The sequence below is a fragment of the Cydia fagiglandana genome, chromosome 19 (assembly GCF_963556715.1).
Source record: "Cydia fagiglandana chromosome 19, ilCydFagi1.1, whole genome shotgun sequence".
NCBI classification, from domain to species: domain Eukaryota; kingdom Metazoa; phylum Arthropoda; class Insecta; order Lepidoptera; family Tortricidae; genus Cydia; species Cydia fagiglandana.
The window spans coordinates 7067189-7088939 of NC_085950.1; the positions used below are offsets into that span (position 1 = coordinate 7067189).

General features: G+C 41.3%; 1 protein-coding gene across 1 annotated transcript; it reads right to left on the reverse strand.

Moving 5' to 3' along the window:
* Window positions 1-1082: 1082 nt before the first annotated feature.
* Window positions 1083-20211, reverse strand: LOC134674202 (N-acetyltransferase eco). Its single transcript, XM_063532261.1, has 12 exons — window positions 19898-20211; window positions 17325-18404; window positions 16623-16832; window positions 15979-16131; window positions 15376-15531; window positions 14482-14751; window positions 12192-12284; window positions 11457-11569; window positions 8853-8921; window positions 8094-8258; window positions 7365-7486; window positions 1083-1442 (listed from the first exon to the last, which is right to left on the reverse strand). The coding sequence occupies exons 1-12, from the start codon at window positions 20151-20153 to the stop codon at window positions 1238-1240; spliced, it is 2892 nt and encodes a 963-aa protein (XP_063388331.1). The 5' UTR covers window positions 20154-20211; the 3' UTR covers window positions 1083-1237.
* Window positions 20212-21751: the final 1540 nt, after the last annotated feature.

Here is a 21751-nt window from a genome sequence, read left to right on the forward strand (position 1 = left end):
CTGTATGGAATGGAAAATAGTACTACTTAAATATCAAAATATTAAAATACTTAACCTACCTTACAAGCAAAGAGGTTGTCAACCGTTTTAAAATACAGCTTAATCTAATATTACAGTACATATGTTCTACTTTCCCGCACTAGTGCGGGAATAGGCACTTTTCGTGCGTATGTCGAAAATTTAAAGTATCATACACAGTACGTAAATCGATGTACGACACACGTACACACACAGTAGACACACGTGCGAATTTCCTACTTTCCGCAATGGTATCGCAAATAACTATTGTTTTGCACATTTTTATAAACAAAATTCTTAAAATGACTTAATAAACGAGTATTCGAAGAACTAAAATAAAATACGACTAACAGACCTATCAAAAATATGTTTATCAGTATCACTGTCAATCAAGACTTTCAATTTCAAATATATGTATGTACTAGAAAATGGGCATAACTATCTCAAACCCGTCTGAGTTACTGTTAAATAAAGAACTACAAAATAAAGAAACTCAGTACACAAATACTATAGACCAGCGGTCGGCAACCTTTTACCAGCCAAGGGCCACATAGTAGTTAACGTAGGTGACGCGGGCCGTACTTTGTTAATATTTATGTCATTATGAGACATTTTCGTTTGTCACTATTACATACAAAATAGCCAAGGCGGCTCTCGGGCCGCAAGTGACAGGTTCACGAGCCGCATGCGGCCCGCGGGCCGCAGGTTGCCGACCGCTGCTATACACGATAACTAGCACAATTCTTTCAATTGAGCTTTTAAACAAACAAACATGAACCTACAAATCAATAGCATAACAAAATAATACTTTAGTACAAAAAGGATAAAAGGAGGTAGCAAATTAATTTTCAATAAATTATTATTTATTTTCAATTTTTCACCGGTTAATTTTATAATAGTATTACTGCAATGTTCTGCCGCTAGAGTGCAGCATTAGCCCAAACCGTAAATCATAGATCAACTTATACATACTACGCCGTAAACAGTTTTATGACAAGTTTTCACAGATTATTTGTTAAATATGCCATTGATGGCATCATGGCGGTTTGTTTACTATTCGTGCTAGTTGCGCCTCCTATATTCCCTATAGCCACCTATTCACAATTTAGTCATGAAATCTACTAACAATATTCGAGTTAACTTACCTTCTGTGACTCTACATACTTTCGATGTACACTATACAGCCGTATAGGGGGGACTCTCAAAGTCCAAAATAAATTCAATCGAGATACACATAAAACTGGGCAGTACCGCAATACTTAGTGGCTAGGGCTTTACCGGCGGCAGTGGGTGCGCTGAAGGCGACGTCACGCTTGGACACCGCGGCGCCGTACAGGAAGGATGCGCGCGCGCAGTCGAGCAGGCGCGACGCGACGCCCCGCCGGCGGAACGACGCGTGCGTCCAGATACGAGATATACCGCATCTGTAACAATAGTTATTTATTTTTCTCAAAAATGGACGGCAAAGTCGACTTTGCCGTCTGAAAAATAGGTCGCGAAGCGCGTAGTTTATGGTCACTCAAAAATTAAAAAGTTAAAAACATTGCAGTCTCGCTTTTGGGACTGCAATGTTGCATACAAATTCCATTATTTGTCGAGTTCCAAACTTTTTTAAATTTGAAATGGCCATATTAAATGAAGGCACAGCCAAACAGATGATCAGTACCGCGACTATTTAGGTGTCTCAAATAGGTTGGCGTATTTTCGGCAGAAAAATACACTTCTATTTTTTTATTAAAAAAATAAAAAGGCGGCAAGGGCTTTTTTCTGTGAAAATATAAACGTAAGAACGTTGGTTTTGTAAAATATTTCAATGATATCTATATTTCTTGCACCATTTTTGAGAAAAGCACTATATATGACTCGGCTGGAAGGCTACTTGCTGGCTTCGGATTCAATTAAACGGACTCCCAAGGTCGTCCGTTTAAAACGAATCCTCAGCCTGCAAGTAGCTACTTCCGAGCCTCGACAATAATTTACTATTACAAACTCACTTTGACGTATAAAAAACAGCATCGAAATCGGCCCATCCCTTAGAGAGCTACGAGGCCACAGACAGACAGACCTTGGCGTTAAACATAACACCCCTTTTTTGCGTCAGGGGCACAGAATAAATAATAGTACTAAGTACAGAAGACTCACTCTCTAACAAAACGCGTCTGTCACGATCAGCACAGATATGGCCGCTAGGTGGCGACAGCGCCACGCGCGGCTTATGGCAAACCCCAAAATTGGGGCCCAACGGATGTACTTTTAGCTACCTGTAGCAAAGCGACGAAATCGCGGAGTGAGACAAGCCTGTCAGGGGTTAAAAATGAAAACAACCTAACCATATCATGAAGTAATCAGTTCTAAAATGTTTTTCATGAAATGGTAAAAATCTGTGATTCTTATGGTTCGTTTTTTTAGCATTAGAAAGAAGTTAAGCGATCTTGACATGTCTTTTAATTGAAAAACGCTTTTTAAAAATCAATAACTATTACTTGTGAAAGCAGAAGAATATATTTGATCGTATTAGATTCATAATTATGAATATGTAACAATTGTTACATATTTGCCGTAACTTATTTAAAAAAAGTGCTTTTCAGTTAAAAGACACTTCAAGATTGTTTACCTTTGTAACTTTTTTTCTAATGCTAAAAGAAACGAACTATATCCATGATCCCGACCCGGGTATGTCCTTAAACTACGTCCAGGACCCGGATATGTCCTGAAACTACGTCCAAGACCACCGGTGGACGGGCAGCAGCGTCCCTCAAATTCGGTGTACTCGACTGCGATCGCCAACCCGCCTGCCAAGCGTGGCGATTATGGCATTCACCCCCCATCATGCAGAGCACAATCAAACCACGGCCCCGAGGTTCCGGCGACCCCCGGTGCTCTGGCTATGGTAGCGGTCAGGGCATTAGCGGGGTCAGGGGTGCTAAGAATCTCCGGCAAAGATCCGGCTACCCACCCCGACGACGACTGGCCCTGGTAACACACAACATACGCACTATGAGGACTGACGAAAAGATCTGCGAGCTGGAAGAGGAACTGAGCAGGTTACACTGGGATATTGTAGGGTTATGCGAAGTCCGTAGAGAGGGGGAGGACACGACAACCCTGAAGTCTGGTAACTTGCTCTACCACCGGGAGGGCGACCAACAGTCCCAAGGTGGTGTCGGGTTTCTCGTTCACAAGTCCCTCATAAACAACATAATAACCATCGACAGTGTGTCGAGCAGGGTCGTATACCTAATACTCAGAATATCCAAAAGATATTCGCTGAAGGTCATTCAGGTATACGCACCGACCTCGTCACACTCCGATGATGAAGTAGAGGCTATGTATGAGGACGTAAGTAGGGCCATACATACTTCTAAAACCTACTTTACTGTTGTTATGGGGGACTTCAACGCAAAGTTGGGCAAGAGAAGCGGTGATGAGTTGAGAGTGGGGCAATTTGGGTATGGGCAACGGAACCCTAGGGGTCAGAGGCTGGCCGACTTTCTGGAGAGAGAGGAACTCTTCGTGATGAACTCTTACTTCCAGAAGCCGCCTCAGAGGAAATGGACCTGGATGAGTCCTGACGGTTCCACGAGAAACGAGATAGACTTCATCATGACCGACAAGAAACGGATATTCAGCGATGTCTCTGTGATCAACAGGGTAAAGACCGGTAGTGATCACCGAATCGTAAGAGGCTCACTGAATATCAATATTAAACTTGAAAGGTCCAGCCTGATGAAGTCTACGCTCCGACCTACTCGAACCCATGTTCAAAACCCCGAAAGCTTTCAACTCGAGCTCTCTAACCGCTTTGCTTGCCTAGAGAACTTGGCTTCAGTGGACGAAATCAACGACGGGCTAGTGGAAACTGTCCACACAGTAGGGTCTAAGTTTTTTAGACCCCGCCGTAAAGATAGACCTCAGAAATTGACCGAGCAAATCTTAAACCTCATGGCTGAACGACGCTCGCTACAGTTGCAGTCTCCCGATGACGCGAAGTCATATAGGCAACTCAATAGACGTATATCTAAGTCCTTGCGACATGATCTGCGTCTCTTTAATACTAACCGTATTAAAGAGACTATTGAGCGAAACCAAGGCTCCAAAGTGTTCGCAAAGGACAAGTCTATTGGGCAAAGCCAGCTGACGAAGCTGAAACGGGAAGATGGCAGCATAGCGTCGAGCAAAGCGGAGGTTTTAGGCGAGATCGAGAGGTTCTATGGACAGTTATACACTTCGATCGCAAAGCCCGTCGACAGCTTGGTAGGAGATCCAAGAGCCAAGCTGTCCCGACATTATACCGAAGATATCCCGGACATCAGTCTGTACGAGATTAGGATGGCCCTGAAGCAGCTTAAGAACAACAAGGCGCCGGGCAAAGACGGAATCACTTCAGAGCTTCTGAGAGCGGGTGGAACACCGGTACTTAAAGTCCTCCAGAAGCTCTTTAATTCCGTCTTGTACGAGGGCAAAACGCCTGAAACATGGAATAGAGGCGAGGTGGTGCTGTTTTTCAAAAAAGGTGATAACAGCCTATTGAAGAACTACAGACCCATCACGCTTCTGAGCCATGTCTATAAGCTGTTTTCAAGGGTCATCACGAACCGTCTCGAACACAGACTTGATGACTTCCAGCCTCCCGAACAAGCCGGGTTTCGAAAAGGCTATAGTACCATAGACCACATCCATACGCTGCGGCAAGTTATACAGAAGACCGAAGAGTATAACTTACCATTATGCTTAGCGTTTGTGGACTATGAGAAAGCCTTCGATTCGGTGGAAACATGGGCGGTGCTTGAGTCTCTTCAGCGATGCCATATTGACTATCGGTACATCGAAGTGTTGAAGTATTTGTATAGTAACGCCACCATGTCGGTCCGAGTACAGGAGCAGAGCACGAAGGCGATTCCATTGCAAAGAGGCGTAAGGCAGGGAGACGTTATCTCTCCGAAACTGTTTACTGCCGTAATGGAAGACACCTTCAAGCTCCTGGAATGGCAAGGACTTGGCATCAACATCAACGGCGAATACATCACTCACCTTCGGTTTGCCGACGATATCGTAGTCATGGCAAAGTCGATGGAGGAACTCAGCATGATGCTCGATGACCTCAACCGAGTTTCACAACGGGTGGGCTTGAAAATGAACATGGACAAGACGAAACTTATGTCAAATGCCAATGTTGTGCCCATCCCAGTCTCTGTTGGGAACTCGGTACTCGAAGTTGTTGACTCGTACATCTACCTAGGACAAGTAGTCCAATTAGGTAGGTCCAACTTCGAGAAGGAGGTCAACCGCCGAATCCAACTCGGTTGGGCAGCGTTCGGGAAACTACGTAATGTCTTTTCGTCCGACATACCTCAGTGCCTCAAGACGAAAGTCTTTAATCAATGTGTGTTACCAGCGAAACGTGGTCTTTCACTATCGGCCTCATCTCAAAATTCAAAGTCGCTCAACGAGCTATGGAGAGGGCTATGCTCAGAGTTTCTCTGCGTGATCGAATCAGAAATGAGGAGATCCGTAGACGAACTAAAGTCACCGATATAGCTCACCGGATTAGCAAGCTGAAGTGGCAATGGGCAGGCCACATTGCGCGCAGAGAAGATGGCCGATGGGGTCGAAAAGTGCTCGAGTGGAGACCACGGACTAGCAAACGCAGCGTAGGACGTCCACCCACAAGATGGACGGACGACCTTGTTAAAGCCGCCGGAAGACGCTGGATGCGGGTGGCTTCCAACCGGTACGAATGGAGGTCCAAGGGGGAGGCCTATGTTCAGCAGTGGACGTCTTATGGCTGAGATGATGATGATGATATCCATGATCACAGAATAAATAATAGTACTAGGTACAGAAGACTCACTCTCTAACAAAACGCGTCTGTCACGATCAGCACAGATATGGCCGCTAGGTGGCGACAGCGCCACGCGCGGCTTATGGCAAACCCCAAAATTGGGGTCGAACGGATGGAGTTTTAGCTACCTGTAGCAAAGCGACGAAATCGCGGAGTGTTGATGAGAAATGTTTTTCATGAAATGGTAAAAATCTGTGATCTATGGTTCGTTTTTTTAGCATTAGAAAGAAGTTAAGCGATCTTGACATGTCTTTTAATTGAAAAGCGCTTTTTAAAAATCAATAACTATTACTTGTGAAAGCAGAAGAATATATTTGATCGTATTAGATTCATAATTGTTACATATTTGCCGTAACTTATTTCAAAAAAGTGCTTTTCAATTAAAATACACTTCAAGATTGTTTACCTTTGTAACTTTTTTCTAATGCAAAAAAAAACGAACTATAGCCATAACCTTAGAGGATATAACCAAGGGAGACGCCATGTCTATAATTTTCGGTACAAAATAGTCTTAGTCTGCCATTTTTTGCGGGGGAGGGGCACATCAAATGTATACGTAACGTAAACATAGCCATGTCAGATAAACGTCAGTCCATACATGTGGTTGACATGTCGTTGACCATTGGCCGCCTATTTTCGACAGAGGGGAACGCCTGTTAATGACCACTCCGTTGGTTATATTCTCTAAGGCCATACACTGAGAGAAAAATCATTAGTAAACTAAACCAGGAATTAAAAAACAGTTCTGTACTGGGGGAAAAAATGAAGTTTAGTAATAATTAATAGACGTTTCCCTATTTCTGTAGTTTATTTATTTCTACAAACAGCTCAGTAATCCTAAATCTAATTTCAATAAACAGATAATAGAAATTGCAAGAACTAATCATTTGCTCTAAATCACACTTGACACTACATACATTACATGCTAACCACACTCACACTTCTACATCACAACTATGTGCACACATTTTTAAATTGTCATTAGTTAAGTTATTTATTGGTAATTTGGTAAGTAAAATCTTTTCATTATTTCATATTTTTCACTGATTTTATTGGCGTGATCTGGTTCTGGCAGAATATCAGTGCCTCTCCCATAATAGGGTGAAGCGTAATACTGAGCCAGAACCATTTTGTTTTGCTGCGACGCACACAACATTCCTTCTGTGTGAATCAATATTTATACGTATATTTCTTTCTTTTTCTATTTTTGTAAAAATCTGTCTTACTCTTATTTGTGCTTGTATTTTCTGTTTTTTCTAAATATTGATTGTTTTTTTTTTGTTCTTTTTTCTGTCATTTTTGTATTTGATTATTCTGTGTGTATTGTGGCAAACAAATAAACAGATTATCTATCTATCTATCTATCTAATACAAATTACAAAAGTCAATTTGTTCCTATTAGTTTGACTCTCCTTGTCCCCGGATTAAGTTTATTTTTGTAATTCTAAGTGTGTTTTTGTTATCCTTTTCTCTCAGTGTAACACATATTACATGGAAAACTCACTTGACAGGGTAATCCTCAACCGTGCAGCAGTCAGGGTCCCCGGGTATGAGCTTGAAGGCCCTGGTCTTGGGCTGGACGATGGCACAGCCAGCTATCTGCTTCTTATCAATATATAGGTATGCCTGTGGATAATTATATTAATTAGCAATCAGTGAGTTATAATGTGTAGTGTGTAATGTTTCCTGTATTTAAAGTAAATTATTTCACACCGTGCACGAAATATAGCACCAGATAATTATGAAAAAAAAACATAGATAGCAGGTTTTCATATAAATTCCAATATCTGATTGTTAGTGTTTGAGCAAGAATATAGGTATAGTAACTCAGCCGGCTTTTCTGGGTCTATACTGAAAAACGTAATTCAAGACCAAAAAAAGTAAGACAATGTTGCCACTTTTTACTAGCGCGTCTTGTATTTATGTAAAAATAAGTAAATAAAAGTGCTTTTTTAAATCGTAGGAGTAAAATTACTAATAAATAAATTATCTTAGCGTGATTATTTCTCAAAAAGAATTTACTATTTTACAAACAAATTATTGCAGTGGCAACATTGTCTTACTTTTTTTTTCGTTTTAAGCAATTCGTTCGTTCGATTTCGTTATAGGCAATGACAAAAAATTATCTGAACCGACTTGTTCGACATCCGCATTAAGCTCCGCATCGATTTTATGCGGATGCGAATATTCGCAACATCCCTGACCTGTGGGCCACTTTAGGGTCACCACTCACCGTGTAAGCGTGTATGTCGCCGGGTAGCTCGGCGTTGTACCCGAGCTGCGCGTGGACAACCCTAGTGAGCAGGGTTGCCACTCGCTTCCAGTTGGCTTCACCACCTCGCACTCGGATGCAGCGAGCACTGTCCCACCTGCCGACGACGCATTCTTCTTTCCAACCCTGAATAATATAAAACAGGGTTTTTTTTTTCTTTGTATGGACTTGAGCGCGGTGTTGCCCGTAGCCAACGTCAAGTAAAAGGGTAGGAAATTAAACGCGGAAAGAATAGGGTTGTTGACACATGTTGAATTGTATACAAAAGGCCCAGTTGCACCAAGCACATTTAACAGACTGATTAACATCAAACAGCAGTGAAGTATGAAATTTCCCATACAAACTAATTTAGCGAACGCTTTAACGGTGACAGACGGTTTGATGCAACCGACCGTTAATCTAGTTAAATAGATAGAAAATGAGCAATTAAACTTAAATAATATATGGGAATAAAAAAAAATACAAGACCTCAAAGTTTAAAAAAAAATATGGAAAGGGAAAAAATAATCGTACCATTCGTTTTCTTACATTTTATTTAAAAAAATATTGTATACCAACAATATTAAGACGAATTGGTAATCATAAAAAAAGTTATAAAATCATACTCGGAACAGTCGGAACCTAAAATGCTCTAGTGCAGAAACATATCATTTTTTGTACACATTTTAAAACAACAATGACCCTTTTTCAGAGCATGAGAAATGAAAAATAATTACTTACATTGAATTTGAGCACATCAGTCGCATTGTGGTGGACCAGGTGGTCATGCTCGTCCTGAGGGTCACCGATCTGAAAAATAAAATAAAAACTATTAGTACTTTTTTTAAATCGCCAATGGTCACACCATATCCGCATAACTCGACCAGTTTACGAGACTCTGCGCTTTAAAAACTTCCGAAACCTTTAAGTCCAAAGTCGAGTTCATTGAGTTTTTATCAGGATATCAAATGTTTACGACCCTTCAAAAAAAACCTGTTAGGTTACTAGAATTTACATAATACTAGACTATAGTTCGTTTTTTTTAGCATTAGAAAGAAGGTAAGCGATCTTAATATGTCTTTTAATTGAAAAACGCTTTTTTTAATCGGTAACTATTACTTATGAAAGCAGTAGAATATAAATGATCGTATTAGATTCATAATTTAAAATCATTCATGGATATTACGACTGTCCAGAACTAAGCGACCTGTTCACTCGAAACCCGAACACGCGCACAAGAGGACACTACCTTAAACTAGTAACCACAAAACATAAAACAAATATCGCGAAAAACTTCATTGCAAACCGAATAGTAAATGCTTGGAACAAATTACCCTCAGAAGTTGTGAACTCTACAAGTGTGAATCAATTTAAAAATAGACTCGATAAACTATCTAAACAGTGAAATCGTGCTAAGTGAACAATGATTTAGACGCACCAGCATCAGCTGCCTGTCTAAAACGAAATAATAATAATAATAAACCCGCGGGGGCAGCTTGTGGCGAGCTGACGGTGAGTGGCGACACCGCGGACCCCTATTCCAGAGGGCCCTGTCATCTGGCCCTCGCCTCTGTGCTTGCCTTGATGGGCCGGCCAGAGTGGAGTCGCAAGAGCGGGACCTATGCTCCAGGTTGGAAGTGTAAAATGTCATAACGCCGGCGGCCTGCTGAACGGATTACCGGGATCTGGCACACCGCAGACTCACCTCTCGACAACTTTACAGCCACTCCAAAGTGTTGCCCTGTTGTCGCACTGTGCGTGCGGCCATTGCGGGGCCCACTCAATGAGTTGGCGAGTCACCACCTGTCTTTAACAATATTGAGACTGATTGTCATGACAGGTGTCCGCTAGTCTCATCCCATAGCCCGATATCCAGTCCATCCAACATTCAAATCAATAGCCTATGACCTTAGTTCCCATCGCAGCACAAAAGTGCTGCACTGAAATAGTCTTTGCACCTGGCGGGGACCATCTCCGGATGTATCATATTGTGCGCTCGGGGATGGTATCCGCCACGTGTATCCCTTGCTTTTAGATAAAACTGTCTCAAAGGGCCTCTGCGCTGTTGGCTTCGGCCCCACGCACGCCTCCCAAAAGTCCGGGACCCCATGGTCCCGAGATCTAGAAAGGACAAACAAATAATAATAATAATAAGCCCGCAGGGCAGCTTGTGGCGAGCTGTTGGGGAGTAACGACCCCACGGACCCGAGTGCTCCCGAGAGTCGGTCAGGGTCTCCGTCTCCGGCGTGTCTTCATCGGTCGGAGTGGACCCCAAGGGGACCCGCAGGACTCTCAGCTCTGGCTTGCCTTAATTGGCCGTCCAGAGAGGAGTCGTTAGAGCTATATGCTCCAGGGGTGGAAGTGAAAGATGCATAAGACGCGAGTTGGCACAGTGGCTGGTAACAGCCACTGGGTAGAAAGCGGCGCAAACCTCTCGACACCCCTGAGCCGCTCACACCGATGTTGCTCCTGGTCGTCTTCGCGACGGCAGTTTCAGGGGCCCATCTAGTCAGCGGCAAGTCACCACCTGCCTCGATAACGTGTTTTAGCATTGTTATGGCAGGTGTCCGGACTTCTCTACAATAGCCCAGTCTCATTGTCCATCCAAACTTCAATCCATAGACCGGTATACTATTCACTTTTTCTACAATAGTCCCAATGCCTGCTGCGACCGGTTCATAGGTGTTTATTGTTGCGCCTGTGAACGGGTTCCAGCAGGCGTTCTACATGACATTAAAGCTCTCCAAGGGGCCTCTACGTGTTGGATCTATATCCCCACGCAAGCCTATCAAAAGACCGGGATTTGTAGGCCCGTGAATTCCAAAATGGAGAAACAAATAATAATAATTATTACATATTTTACGTAACTTATTTTTAAAACGTGTTTTTCAATTAAAAGACATATCAAGATTGTTTCCCTTATTTCTAATGCTAAAAAAAACGAACCATAAAAAAGTCCTAAATTATTATTAGAAAATAAATCAAGAGTTATTGTACGGTGTACGAACAGGAAAACTCTTAACACAAAAGCATAAGGTCCACCGACGGACAGTTAACAGTGTGGGCGATGGTACCTAATACCTAACCCACGAATTTTCCATAATCTCAGCCATAAGACGTCCACTGCTGGACATAGGCCTCCCCCTTTGGGGGGTGAATGCCATAATCGCCACGCTTGGCAGGCGGGGTTGGCGATCGCAGTCGAGTACACCGAATTTGAGGGACGCTGCTGCCCGTCCACCGGTGGTCTTGGACGCGGTTTAAGAACATACCCGGGTCCTTCCATTTTCCATGAAGACACATTTTGTTTTTTGTTTTTTTTTTAAATAATAGTTGTATAAGTACCTGGTATATAACCCCGCACTCGGTGCACTGTGTAGCGCCGAACTGTTTCTGTCCCGCGTCTATCACGTACTGGTTGCTCCCGTCTTTCAATAAGGACTTCTTACTGCTTTTACCTGCACACAATTGTGGCATTTTCAATCAAAAGGTACCACCTTGTCGCTTGCCATAAGGTTGCTTTGACAAGTTATCCGTATAAAGATACAAGCAAATTTCGCCCTTATGGTAAGCGAGAAAGTGGTACCTTTTGCTTGAAAACGACACGTAGGGTTGGCAACTGTCAAAGGTTTGCATAGATGGCGCCGTCATAGCTTGCCCCTTTTTCTATGAGATTTGGCTTAAAAGGCTGCCATCCTGGGCATTAAAAAAAACAAGAATTTGACACAATTCTAGAGATTGACCGGGCCAGCTATACTGGCGCCATCTACTAAATACTTCGACCGGCCAACCCCATTAAAGATAAATTATGGACATGTGAAATTATTGCAGCATATTTACTGGTAGTTATTGTAAAACCAGGCACTTCGTTGGCACAACATTGGACTACTCTTAAGGCCTGTGCACACCGGGTGCGTGTGAGTAGACGTGCACGTACGCGTTGTAATATACAGAACTTTATGAGAGACGGCACACCGCTTGCGTGGCGTGTGCGTGCGGGACTCAAATTCAACACACGCGCAGCCGGTGTGCTCTGGCCTTTATCCTTATTAAAAAGCTAGATATTGTTATAGGGCATACCTTTAGAGCTAGGCGTGCAAGTCCCAGGGTTCGGATTGCTGAATATGGGGAACAGTTTCGTGGCGTCATCCGGCTTTGCATCTACTTCTGGCACTGAAAAAAACAAATAAAAAATCCATAATGATCTCCTTCTTATCCCTGAATGTTCTGGTGCATATGGACTTATCAAGACGATTATAACGAGCAAAAACTCAATTAGCCATACAGATGTATTGCATAATTGTTTTCCATCGCATTGTCTCGGAAACGTTCGTATTTGTCATGCTACTTCAGTCAACCTCAGTACTTTTTGTACCGAGACTAACTAAAATCGCAAGATACGTTCGTATGATTTGGACACTTGACATCGGGAAATCGTAACAAAAATATACTTAGTCGAGCAGATCTTGTCAGTAGAAAAAGGCGGCAAATTTGAAAAATGTAGGCGCGAAGGGGGCGAAGGCCATAGAAAATTTGAATTTCGCGCCTTTTTTTACTGAGAAGATTTGTTTGACCAAATATAATTTTTAGCGGTTTCGGCGGTAGCGGTCGGCAACCTTTTAGTAGCCAAGGGCCACATAACAGTTAACTAAGTGGACGCGGGCCGCACTTTGTTAATATTTATGACTTTATCAGACATTGTCATTTGTCAATATTACATACAATGTAGCCAGGGAGGCTCGCGGGCCGTAAGTGAGAGGTTCGCGGGCCGCGGGTTGCCGACCGCTGAGATATAGCTTTGAATTTTGAATTTTTTCTTTTAAATTCTCTAAAAAAATTAAGCAAGCTGTTTAGTGTTCACATTATATATATCCTATGAATTATAACCGTCTGTCTTTTTTCGGCTAAATATGCAAACAATTAGCAATCAGTAATCTCTATTAAAATAAGTTAAAAAAAAAACGAGTTTTTTTTACAAAAACCTGACATTCAAATTCGATTGACAAACAGTCAGACGTAAAGATTTTCAATATTCAACAGAAAACAATGGGATGTCAAAATGTGCATATTTTAGAATAAAATTATATTTGATATTTCAAATATTACAATACACAAAAATGTTAATGTTACACCCACTCTCAATGACGTGCAAAGGTCAATAGTTTTCACTTGTCACTAGTTTCATTGCCTATTTTTAATTTAAAGCCGAGCAAAAGCGAAATTTTCGCTAGTCACACACAACACTTTTTAGGGTTCCGTACCCAAAGGGTAGAAACGGGACCCTATTACTAAGACTCAGCTGTGCGTCCGTCCGTCACCAGGCTGTATCTCACGAACCGTTATAGCTAGACAGTTGAAATTTTCACAGATGATGTATTACTGTTGCCACTATAACAACAAATACTAAAAACAGAATAAAATAAAGATTTAAGTGGGGCTCCCACACAACAAACGTGATTATTGACCGAAGTTAAGCAACGTCGGGCGGGGTCAGTACTTGGACGGGTGACCGTTTTCTTTTTGCCTTTTTTTGCATTATAGTACGGAACCCTTCGTGCTCGAGTCCGACTCGCAATTGCCCGGTTTTTAATTTAAAACCGAGCGAAAGCGAAATTTTCGCTAGTCACAACATTGTTTTTTCCTTGCCTATTTGAGTGTCCCACTGCTGGGCAAAGTATTCTCCCCTTAATTTCCACATATAAAATTAAATGTACTTATTAAACAAAATCTACCCGCAAATGGCTCCTTAAGCAGAGGGTAGATGAAAAATTACTTGATCAAATAATGTAGGTTGAAGTCAGATCGTTCAGTGACAGATCCAGGCGGTTTTGTATTTGGTTGGTTAACCAAAAATGTTATACTACCCGAAAATTTACAAATTGTTTGTTTACTTTTATTTAAATACCTATAGGACAGACAAGACATCATCCAGACCGAGCATAGTAGCATTAGTAGCGCTACCCCCTCTGCCACAATATACGGTATAGTATAGTAGTTTTACTCCATTTTCGAGTCAAGTGTCTTTGTGTGACGCCCGTGTCTCTGAACGGACCAAATCACGGCACGGGACTCGCTCACCTTGTCCCCCGCACCCTAGTATTTTTGGCAGCATCGGTTTCATGAAATAATTACTCTAAACCCCGTCTAGAGGATTCCTAGTCTATGACCTATAGATACAGAGTATAAATTAAGTATGGATAGAGGATGCCAGACCAAATATCATCATCATCGGCCTTTTCGTCTATATCAGACGATTTATGGTGTAACACCGTTTTTGGTGGCTAAATAGACCGATGCAAGATCGACATGGTCTACCAGATGCCAGACCAAATAGGGAAGGGGATATATGTATGTAAATAGTTTGACCTACCGCCCGATTCGCCACGCTTCACCATTTCTTCTCCGTCCATCCACTCCCCTATTATGGTCCTCACAACAGTATACTTCACATTAACATATCTAGAAGTTTCTAGAGCTGCCTCGGTCACATTCCCTCTTTCTTTAAACACCTGGTTGAAAACGTTTATCACTACCTCCTTAGCGGTTATGCACTTTTTCTTTGGTGGCATTGCAGATTTCGAGCAATTTTTTTTAAGTTTGTTAATTGACACAAGATTTTTAGGTTTTCGTTTAGGAACACCTTGCTTTGCGATCGATAGTATAATTTTAGAAAATTCGATGAGGTAGTTTAAGTTATTACTTGACAGAATACTACCCTCAAACCATAACGAGATTTGTGGGATAATAAAAACCGGCCAAGTGCGAGTCGGACTCGCGCACGAAGGATTCCGTACTGTTACACAAAAATCGGCAAAATATCAGGTTTGTGTATGGGAGCCCCACTTAAATATTTTATTTTACATATTTTGTTTTTAGTATTTGTTAAAGCGGCAACAGAAATAGATCATCTGTGAAAATTTCAACTGTCACGGTTCGTGAGATACAACCTGGTGACAGACAGAAGGACGGAAAGCCGGACAGCGGAGTCTTAGTAATAGGGTCCCGTTTTTACCCTTTGGGTGCGGAACCCTAAAAAAATCCGCTCGATAAGGTTAAAAACCGTTAATAACCGTTTCTTCCGTGGCAAGTTTCGCGAGGCGCACCACATCTCTTGTTTTCTTCTCATTTCTTGGCTCCTAACCCATTCAGCGCTAATCACGAATCATTACGAATCATTTTCGCTACACACCGGAAAACCCATGTCATCGGCTACGACCGTAGCTCAGCGGTGAATGTGTTAATTATTAATAACTTGTAAACTTACCAGTAAGAGTTCCTACTACAGGAGGAGTGTCTCCTGCTGAGTTGGCAGCTCGTACAGAGACGGGTGTATCAGTTTGCGTCATCATCAGAATCTGCTCGTCCAGCATTTTAAGCTCGCGTTCGATCTCGTCCAGATCGGTCAGCTCTTCTTGAGGTACTGCGAGCAATATATACAGGTTAAGGTGCTTCGCTTTCCATACAAAAAACATTTGCGTTATATTAAGTAATTACACTATTACTACATAAATATGTGCGCATCTATCTACTTGCGAATATTTATTTGCGCTGAATTGATAGTAAAACTTTGTTTTATACAGAAATCACGCAAAAAAACGTTTTATTATTTATTAAAGCAATACCAAAATAACGTTTTTTGGTATTGCATTGAATATATAAAATCCTACCACCGGGTTGACCTTTAGCATTATTTATTTCAGAAGACATGTAAAATCTAAGAATGAAATCGTGCTCCAGTCTGACAGCTGAATCATATAACGATGCTCCGATATAAATACAATGCCGCGCGACGCTGTGCGGCGTATGGTCCCTTTTCATAGATAATGCCCCATTTATCATTAAAAAAAAGCTTAAATTAGTTAGATACCTGCAGGTACATTATCTTGAACTAGTATGAATCCGCCGTCCACGGGTAGGAACTGCCCATCTGGCACATCGCCGTGGTCCGCCTTGTGCAGTTCCATCATGGTCACATCAGCTGTCCCCACTGCCTCATTGGGCTTCACTGGCTTGTCAGAGCCTGAAAATGAGAATATGAAAGCGGGGTGTCCATGTAATTCGATTCCTACCGCTTTGCCTAATACCAGGCGTGGCTCACTCCGCGATTTCGTCGCTTGGCTACTGGTAGCTAAAAGTACATCTGTCCCACACCAATTTTGGTGGCTAGCCATAAGCCGCGCGCGGCGCTGTCGCCACCTAGCGGCCATATCTGTCCTGATCGTAACAGTCGCGTTTTGTTAGAGAGTGAGTCTTCTGTACCTAGTACTATTATTTATTCTGTGGTTGGGGGACTTGGGGGTTAAAAATGGTTTTCTGCATTTTAAAGCAAGTAATGCTCGTCAAGAATGAAGAAATTTCTTTACCTAACTCTATAATGACTGCTCCGTCCTGCGGCAGAGCCTGCCCCGACACAGGTATAGCCGTGACCGGCTGGAAGATCGGGCTAGTCTCCTCTATGACAGTACTATTAAAGCAAGGTAGCTCAGGTCAAAATATAATATATTTCCTTACCTAACTCTATAATGACTGCTCCGTCCTGCGGCAGAGCCTGCCCCGACACAGGTATAGCGGTGACCGGCTGGAAGATCGGGCTAGTCTCCTCTATGACAGTACTATTGAAGCATGGCAGCTCAGGTCTGGGTTCCGGTTCATCTTCCTCTTCCCATTGGCTGAGGAGCACTTCTATGGTTAACTTTTCCTTGCCAAACGGGTCCGCTTTATCTGTAAAATGTTGATGTATTAAATATACGGACTCCAAATATGTATTTGCTGTAGTAAGTCTAAAATGGCTGCAGCTGTCTAGTCTGACTAGTGGCGAAAAAGCGACTAGTTATGGCTCCTCGACACGATGGCCCAGCGCCGGCCACTCCAAGGGACGCATTTATGCGTTAGAGGGAGCAAGTGATATTGCTATCTCATTCTCCCGCATGGCTGCGTCCCTTGGAGTGGCCGGCGCTGGTCCATCGTGTAGAGGAGCCATTAGGAGTTTTAGAAGAATTGCCCACTAAATAATTATTGCAATGCTTGACGGTTGCGGCCAATCGGACACCTGCCTTACGCTTATTAGTTATTATGATGCAATTAAAAAGATGAATTGAATAAAATGCGTTTGTTGACCTGTGTTACACCATTCACGGAAATTTAGGCTTCGATAAATTACTAATAAAACATAAACAATCATAAATATGCAACGTAAACCAAAAATGTGCTCACCTTTGTCCAATTCCTGTGAGGAATTCTGACTCGTCATAGAAACGTTATTCATGCTTTGATTATTGGCCGAAACGTTTGAAACTGTGCTGTTATTTAGAACAGCTGAATCAGACTTGTTCATATACCGGTTGCCTTTAGCGTACATCTTGTTTTTCAGCACTTTAGGCTTTCTGATTCTGTGTCTCACTCCCATGTTTATCTGTCCTGATTTCTTCTTGCGTCTGTGTGGGTGGCTTGAGAAGAGGCGACGGTTGATTGTTATTGAGGTTTCCATAGAACTAGAAATTTTGTTTGTAATGCTGCTATTTAAATCTGGGCTAGAATTGCCATAGAAAGATTTGGCTGATATCTTTAACTTATCGCTGTTGAAGAGAGACAGACGAGCTTTAGGAGCGGAATTGGCATCGATTTTAGGGTATTTAGACACGGGACCGTACTCAGTAAGACTGTTGTTACGCAGTCTCTTGTGGCTTATCTCACTTTCGCAGGTTTCAGGGCTTTCTGCTATTTCAACAACGGAGCGCCGGTGACTTAGCTTTGGAGGTGACATGGTAGCTTCAGTTGTATGAGGCGTCTTTAACATTTGTGTTGGTGACAGATTAGTAGCTAAATCCATCTTAGTCAAGCTCACAACCGGGTTCTTATTTGGTGGCGTAACATTCTTCTTCTGTTCTAAAAGTACACCTTTGAAACTTTGTAGTTTCGGTGTCATTTTGTTTCTATTGGACCTTCTTAAAGTTTTCGTTGGTGTGTTCTCTTTGGTGTCCGTACCGGAGTCCGTATCGAAGTTAAGATCCTTTAAAGAGCTGCTGCAGCTCTCCGTGTCAGCTATTAAGGATGCGAGGCTCTTCCGAGCCTTGCTTGAGGTAGAAGACGTTGTATGGACACTGTTGCATGAATGTGTGGAGGATGGGGTCCCGGGGTGGTTCTGCATGTGTGGGGTCACCGGAGTGGAGTGGGAGCCCGTAAATTTTTCCGGGCAGGAGTACCTTGTGTGGTACTTGTTGAGAGTGAATGGTGATTTGATGAAGCTCTTCAGATCGTGGTTTTCTTTGAGCAGTTTTGAGCTTCGAGTGCCGTCTGTTGACAAAATTTGTATTAATAAACATATCAAGTTTGTCAGAGTCAAGGATGTTGGAATCAGTATCTGAACTAGATTTTAAAATAATTTTATGGACAAAGTGTGCCATAGGATTTGTGCCAACTTTATTGTTTAAAGCAGTAAATAAATATTATATGACATTATTACACAATTTAACTAAGCCCCACAGTCAGCTCAATAAGGCCTATGTTGTGGGTATTCATTCAGACAACAATATACCTATGTATGTAAGTAAATATTTTGGCAATAGCAATAATACAGAAATAAGCAAGAGGACAAAATACAAGTGGACATTGATGTGCACATATCAGCTTTAAGCTGCCTGTGCATTCACATATAAAATACCAGAAAGAGTTAATTGCAATTCTTTTTATAAAAACCTGTTATTTGGTTAGGGGTCTGGCCCTTTACATAATGCTCACAAACAAAAATATGCAGGGAATCTTCCTGTGAACTTAGTGTTTAAAATTATTATTACATGTGATATGTTGAGTATTTTTCATTTTAACACTAAATAAAGATGTGTTCATTTCATTAATTAACTCAGTGGTGGGCAAACTTTTTTCATGGGGGCCAGAAAGTTTAGGTAATTAAGGAGAGGGCCAGAATTGTAGCCAAAATTTATTTTGATTTGCGATAATCGTGAGCCAATGCCATATACTAATTATTTCATAGGACCGGCGGCGGGCTGTTTAAAATCCATTCGCGGGCCGCAGATGGCCCGCGGGCCGTACTTTACCCACCACTGAATTAACTGATAAACATTATGTGGTAGGATATGAGGAGCTATCTTCTGTGTTTATAACAAAGAAATGTACATGTTATAACCTAATGTCAACCTTGGTTTATAATAAACTTTTAAAAGCTTCTTGTACTCATAGCATTTGACAAACTAGTCTTAATCATACCCTGTATAATATGACAATCTAATATTGTCCATTTTATTATGGTTTAAAGTGGCAAATGAGGATATTATAAAACATACTGAAGGACAAATTAACCTAACTTTTAGATCAACAATCATATAATAACTTTAAACATGTTAACATGAATGTATTAGTAATATAGTAAATTGATGACCGGTCTGGTCTAGTGATAAGCACAGATGACTCCTGAGTCATGGACGTTTTCTATGTATTTAAGTATTTGTATATTGTTGTCTGAGTACCCACAACACAAGCCTTCTTGAGCTTACCATGGGACTTATTGTGTAAGAATGTCCCTATAATATCAATATTGATGTATGAGTTGAAGCAGCAGAAATATGCAATGTAGTAGTCAAGTTACTTAAACAGTAAGATAACAGTGTGAAATGGCAAATACAAGTATGTTCTTTAAAACAGACCGTAACAACATCTGGCCTCAATTAAAAATGAGGTCAATCAACCAGACAGTCATTGACTTCTAAACAATCATAGCTGGGCACAGATTAGCGATTAAAATCAATAAAAACTGTTGTTATGATACTTACACCAATGGCGTTCAGGCGTCTTAGGCACGCTATGGTCTACTTCGTCCCCAGAGCTAGAGTCCAGGGTACCCATGATGCCCAGGTCGCAGTCATCGCTGTCACTCTCGCTGTTCACCACCGGCAGCCTTCGATGCTTCGTCAGAGACTCCCTCGACGCCTCCAATTCACTTTGAAACAGCCCCTTCTTTCTTTCACTCATTTTTGGCGTGTGATTGTGGGGAAGCCTTGAAGAACGACGCGGAGTTACCGCGGACATCGTAGATGTTGTTATAATAGCTAATAAACACTAAATTGATGTAACCCGCGTCGAGTTACATGACATGTACAACCGACTAATCTCGTTCAATCCAATTATCTGAATCAAAATACACGCGAATAACAAACAATCATATGTTCAAGTAATCGTAAGCGTATTTAGAGTAATAACACGATGATATATAGTGAAAAACAACACAAAAAGACATCTAAAAACGTGTAAAGAGAACGCAATGAAACGTTGGCGGAGCGGGTCAAGCAACCATTGTTGTTTGGCGCGTAAACATCTGTCACCATTAGCGGTGTTGCCATACGTTATGTTAATAGCGGGAATAGTGGCGCCAATTTCTTCACTTTTGTGGCTTTTATACCATTATAACTAAGTCTATAATAAATAAATATAATTAAATATTTTATCACATTATATTATAACCACCTTGTTTACTAAATTTACTCTTAATTGTATGACAAAATAATTCTCAGGAACAACTTTTTTATCATATTTTTTCAATATGAGCATGGCAAGAGCAAGTGTCGTTGCGCTTTTCAAAGCTCCACTTCGCGCGCTTATTTTAAAAAATATGTTAAGGTCTCTTCACATTCGCGTCACGCAACACTTTTTACTAATCTTTTTAATAGTTATTAAGTTGCAAAAGACCTTATACATTTACACTAATTGTTTTTTATTTTAGTAAGTACCTTATTAGTGGCAAAAGAATGGAAATGCGTAATTTATTGAGTCAAATACAAAAATTGCCAAGTAATTGTCTGCATTCAAGAATTCCATCGATTCCTATCATCAATCCAATCTTTAGTTTCAATCTTCAATCATCGAGAACTGGTGTCTACTAGTATCAAAATAAATAATATACCTAATCAATGTTTTAAGACTTACGAGCCCCGACGCACATGTTTTCGTCTAGTGAGACCATTTTTGAGCTTCTCGCGGTTGTTCAAAAATAATGTTTTTGTTTAAAAATTACTGATATTTAATGCATATACTAATGTAATTTAATTGTATATGGTAATATTCTGCAATAACTAAATCCAAATACAAGAAATACCGTTTGTACTGAAAGAAAAAAAATAATGTTTTTTTATTTTTTTATTGACGGGTAGGCTTACAACATATGTGAAAAGGGCTATTACTAGAGAAAGGAATAGGGCTCTGCCAATGTACTGACAATTTTGTTTCGAGCCCATGCATGCAGCAGTGCTGTAGGAGAGGACAGTATGATTTGGACAACGTTTTTGAAAAGTCCCTTTTTTCAGCAATAAAAGTCTCATGCAATTTTATTATACGATCAAAATAAACTACATTACCTAAACATTGCTATTATGGTTCCCATTACTGGGTCATTTTATGTTCATGTGTAGAATTCAAATAAACAAAATTGTTGCGTGGAACTAGACGAAATAATTTGCATCGGGGCTCGTAGTACTAGTAAAAATGGATCACGATACAAATTCACGCCACCATACCGCACTTAAGCAAGTTAACCGTGCTATATCATTTTAAACAACAGCATGAAATTGTTAGTTCTTGTTTAACAAGCTATCTAATGTCAATTTCGGCGATGCATGACCCAACCGGCCCTT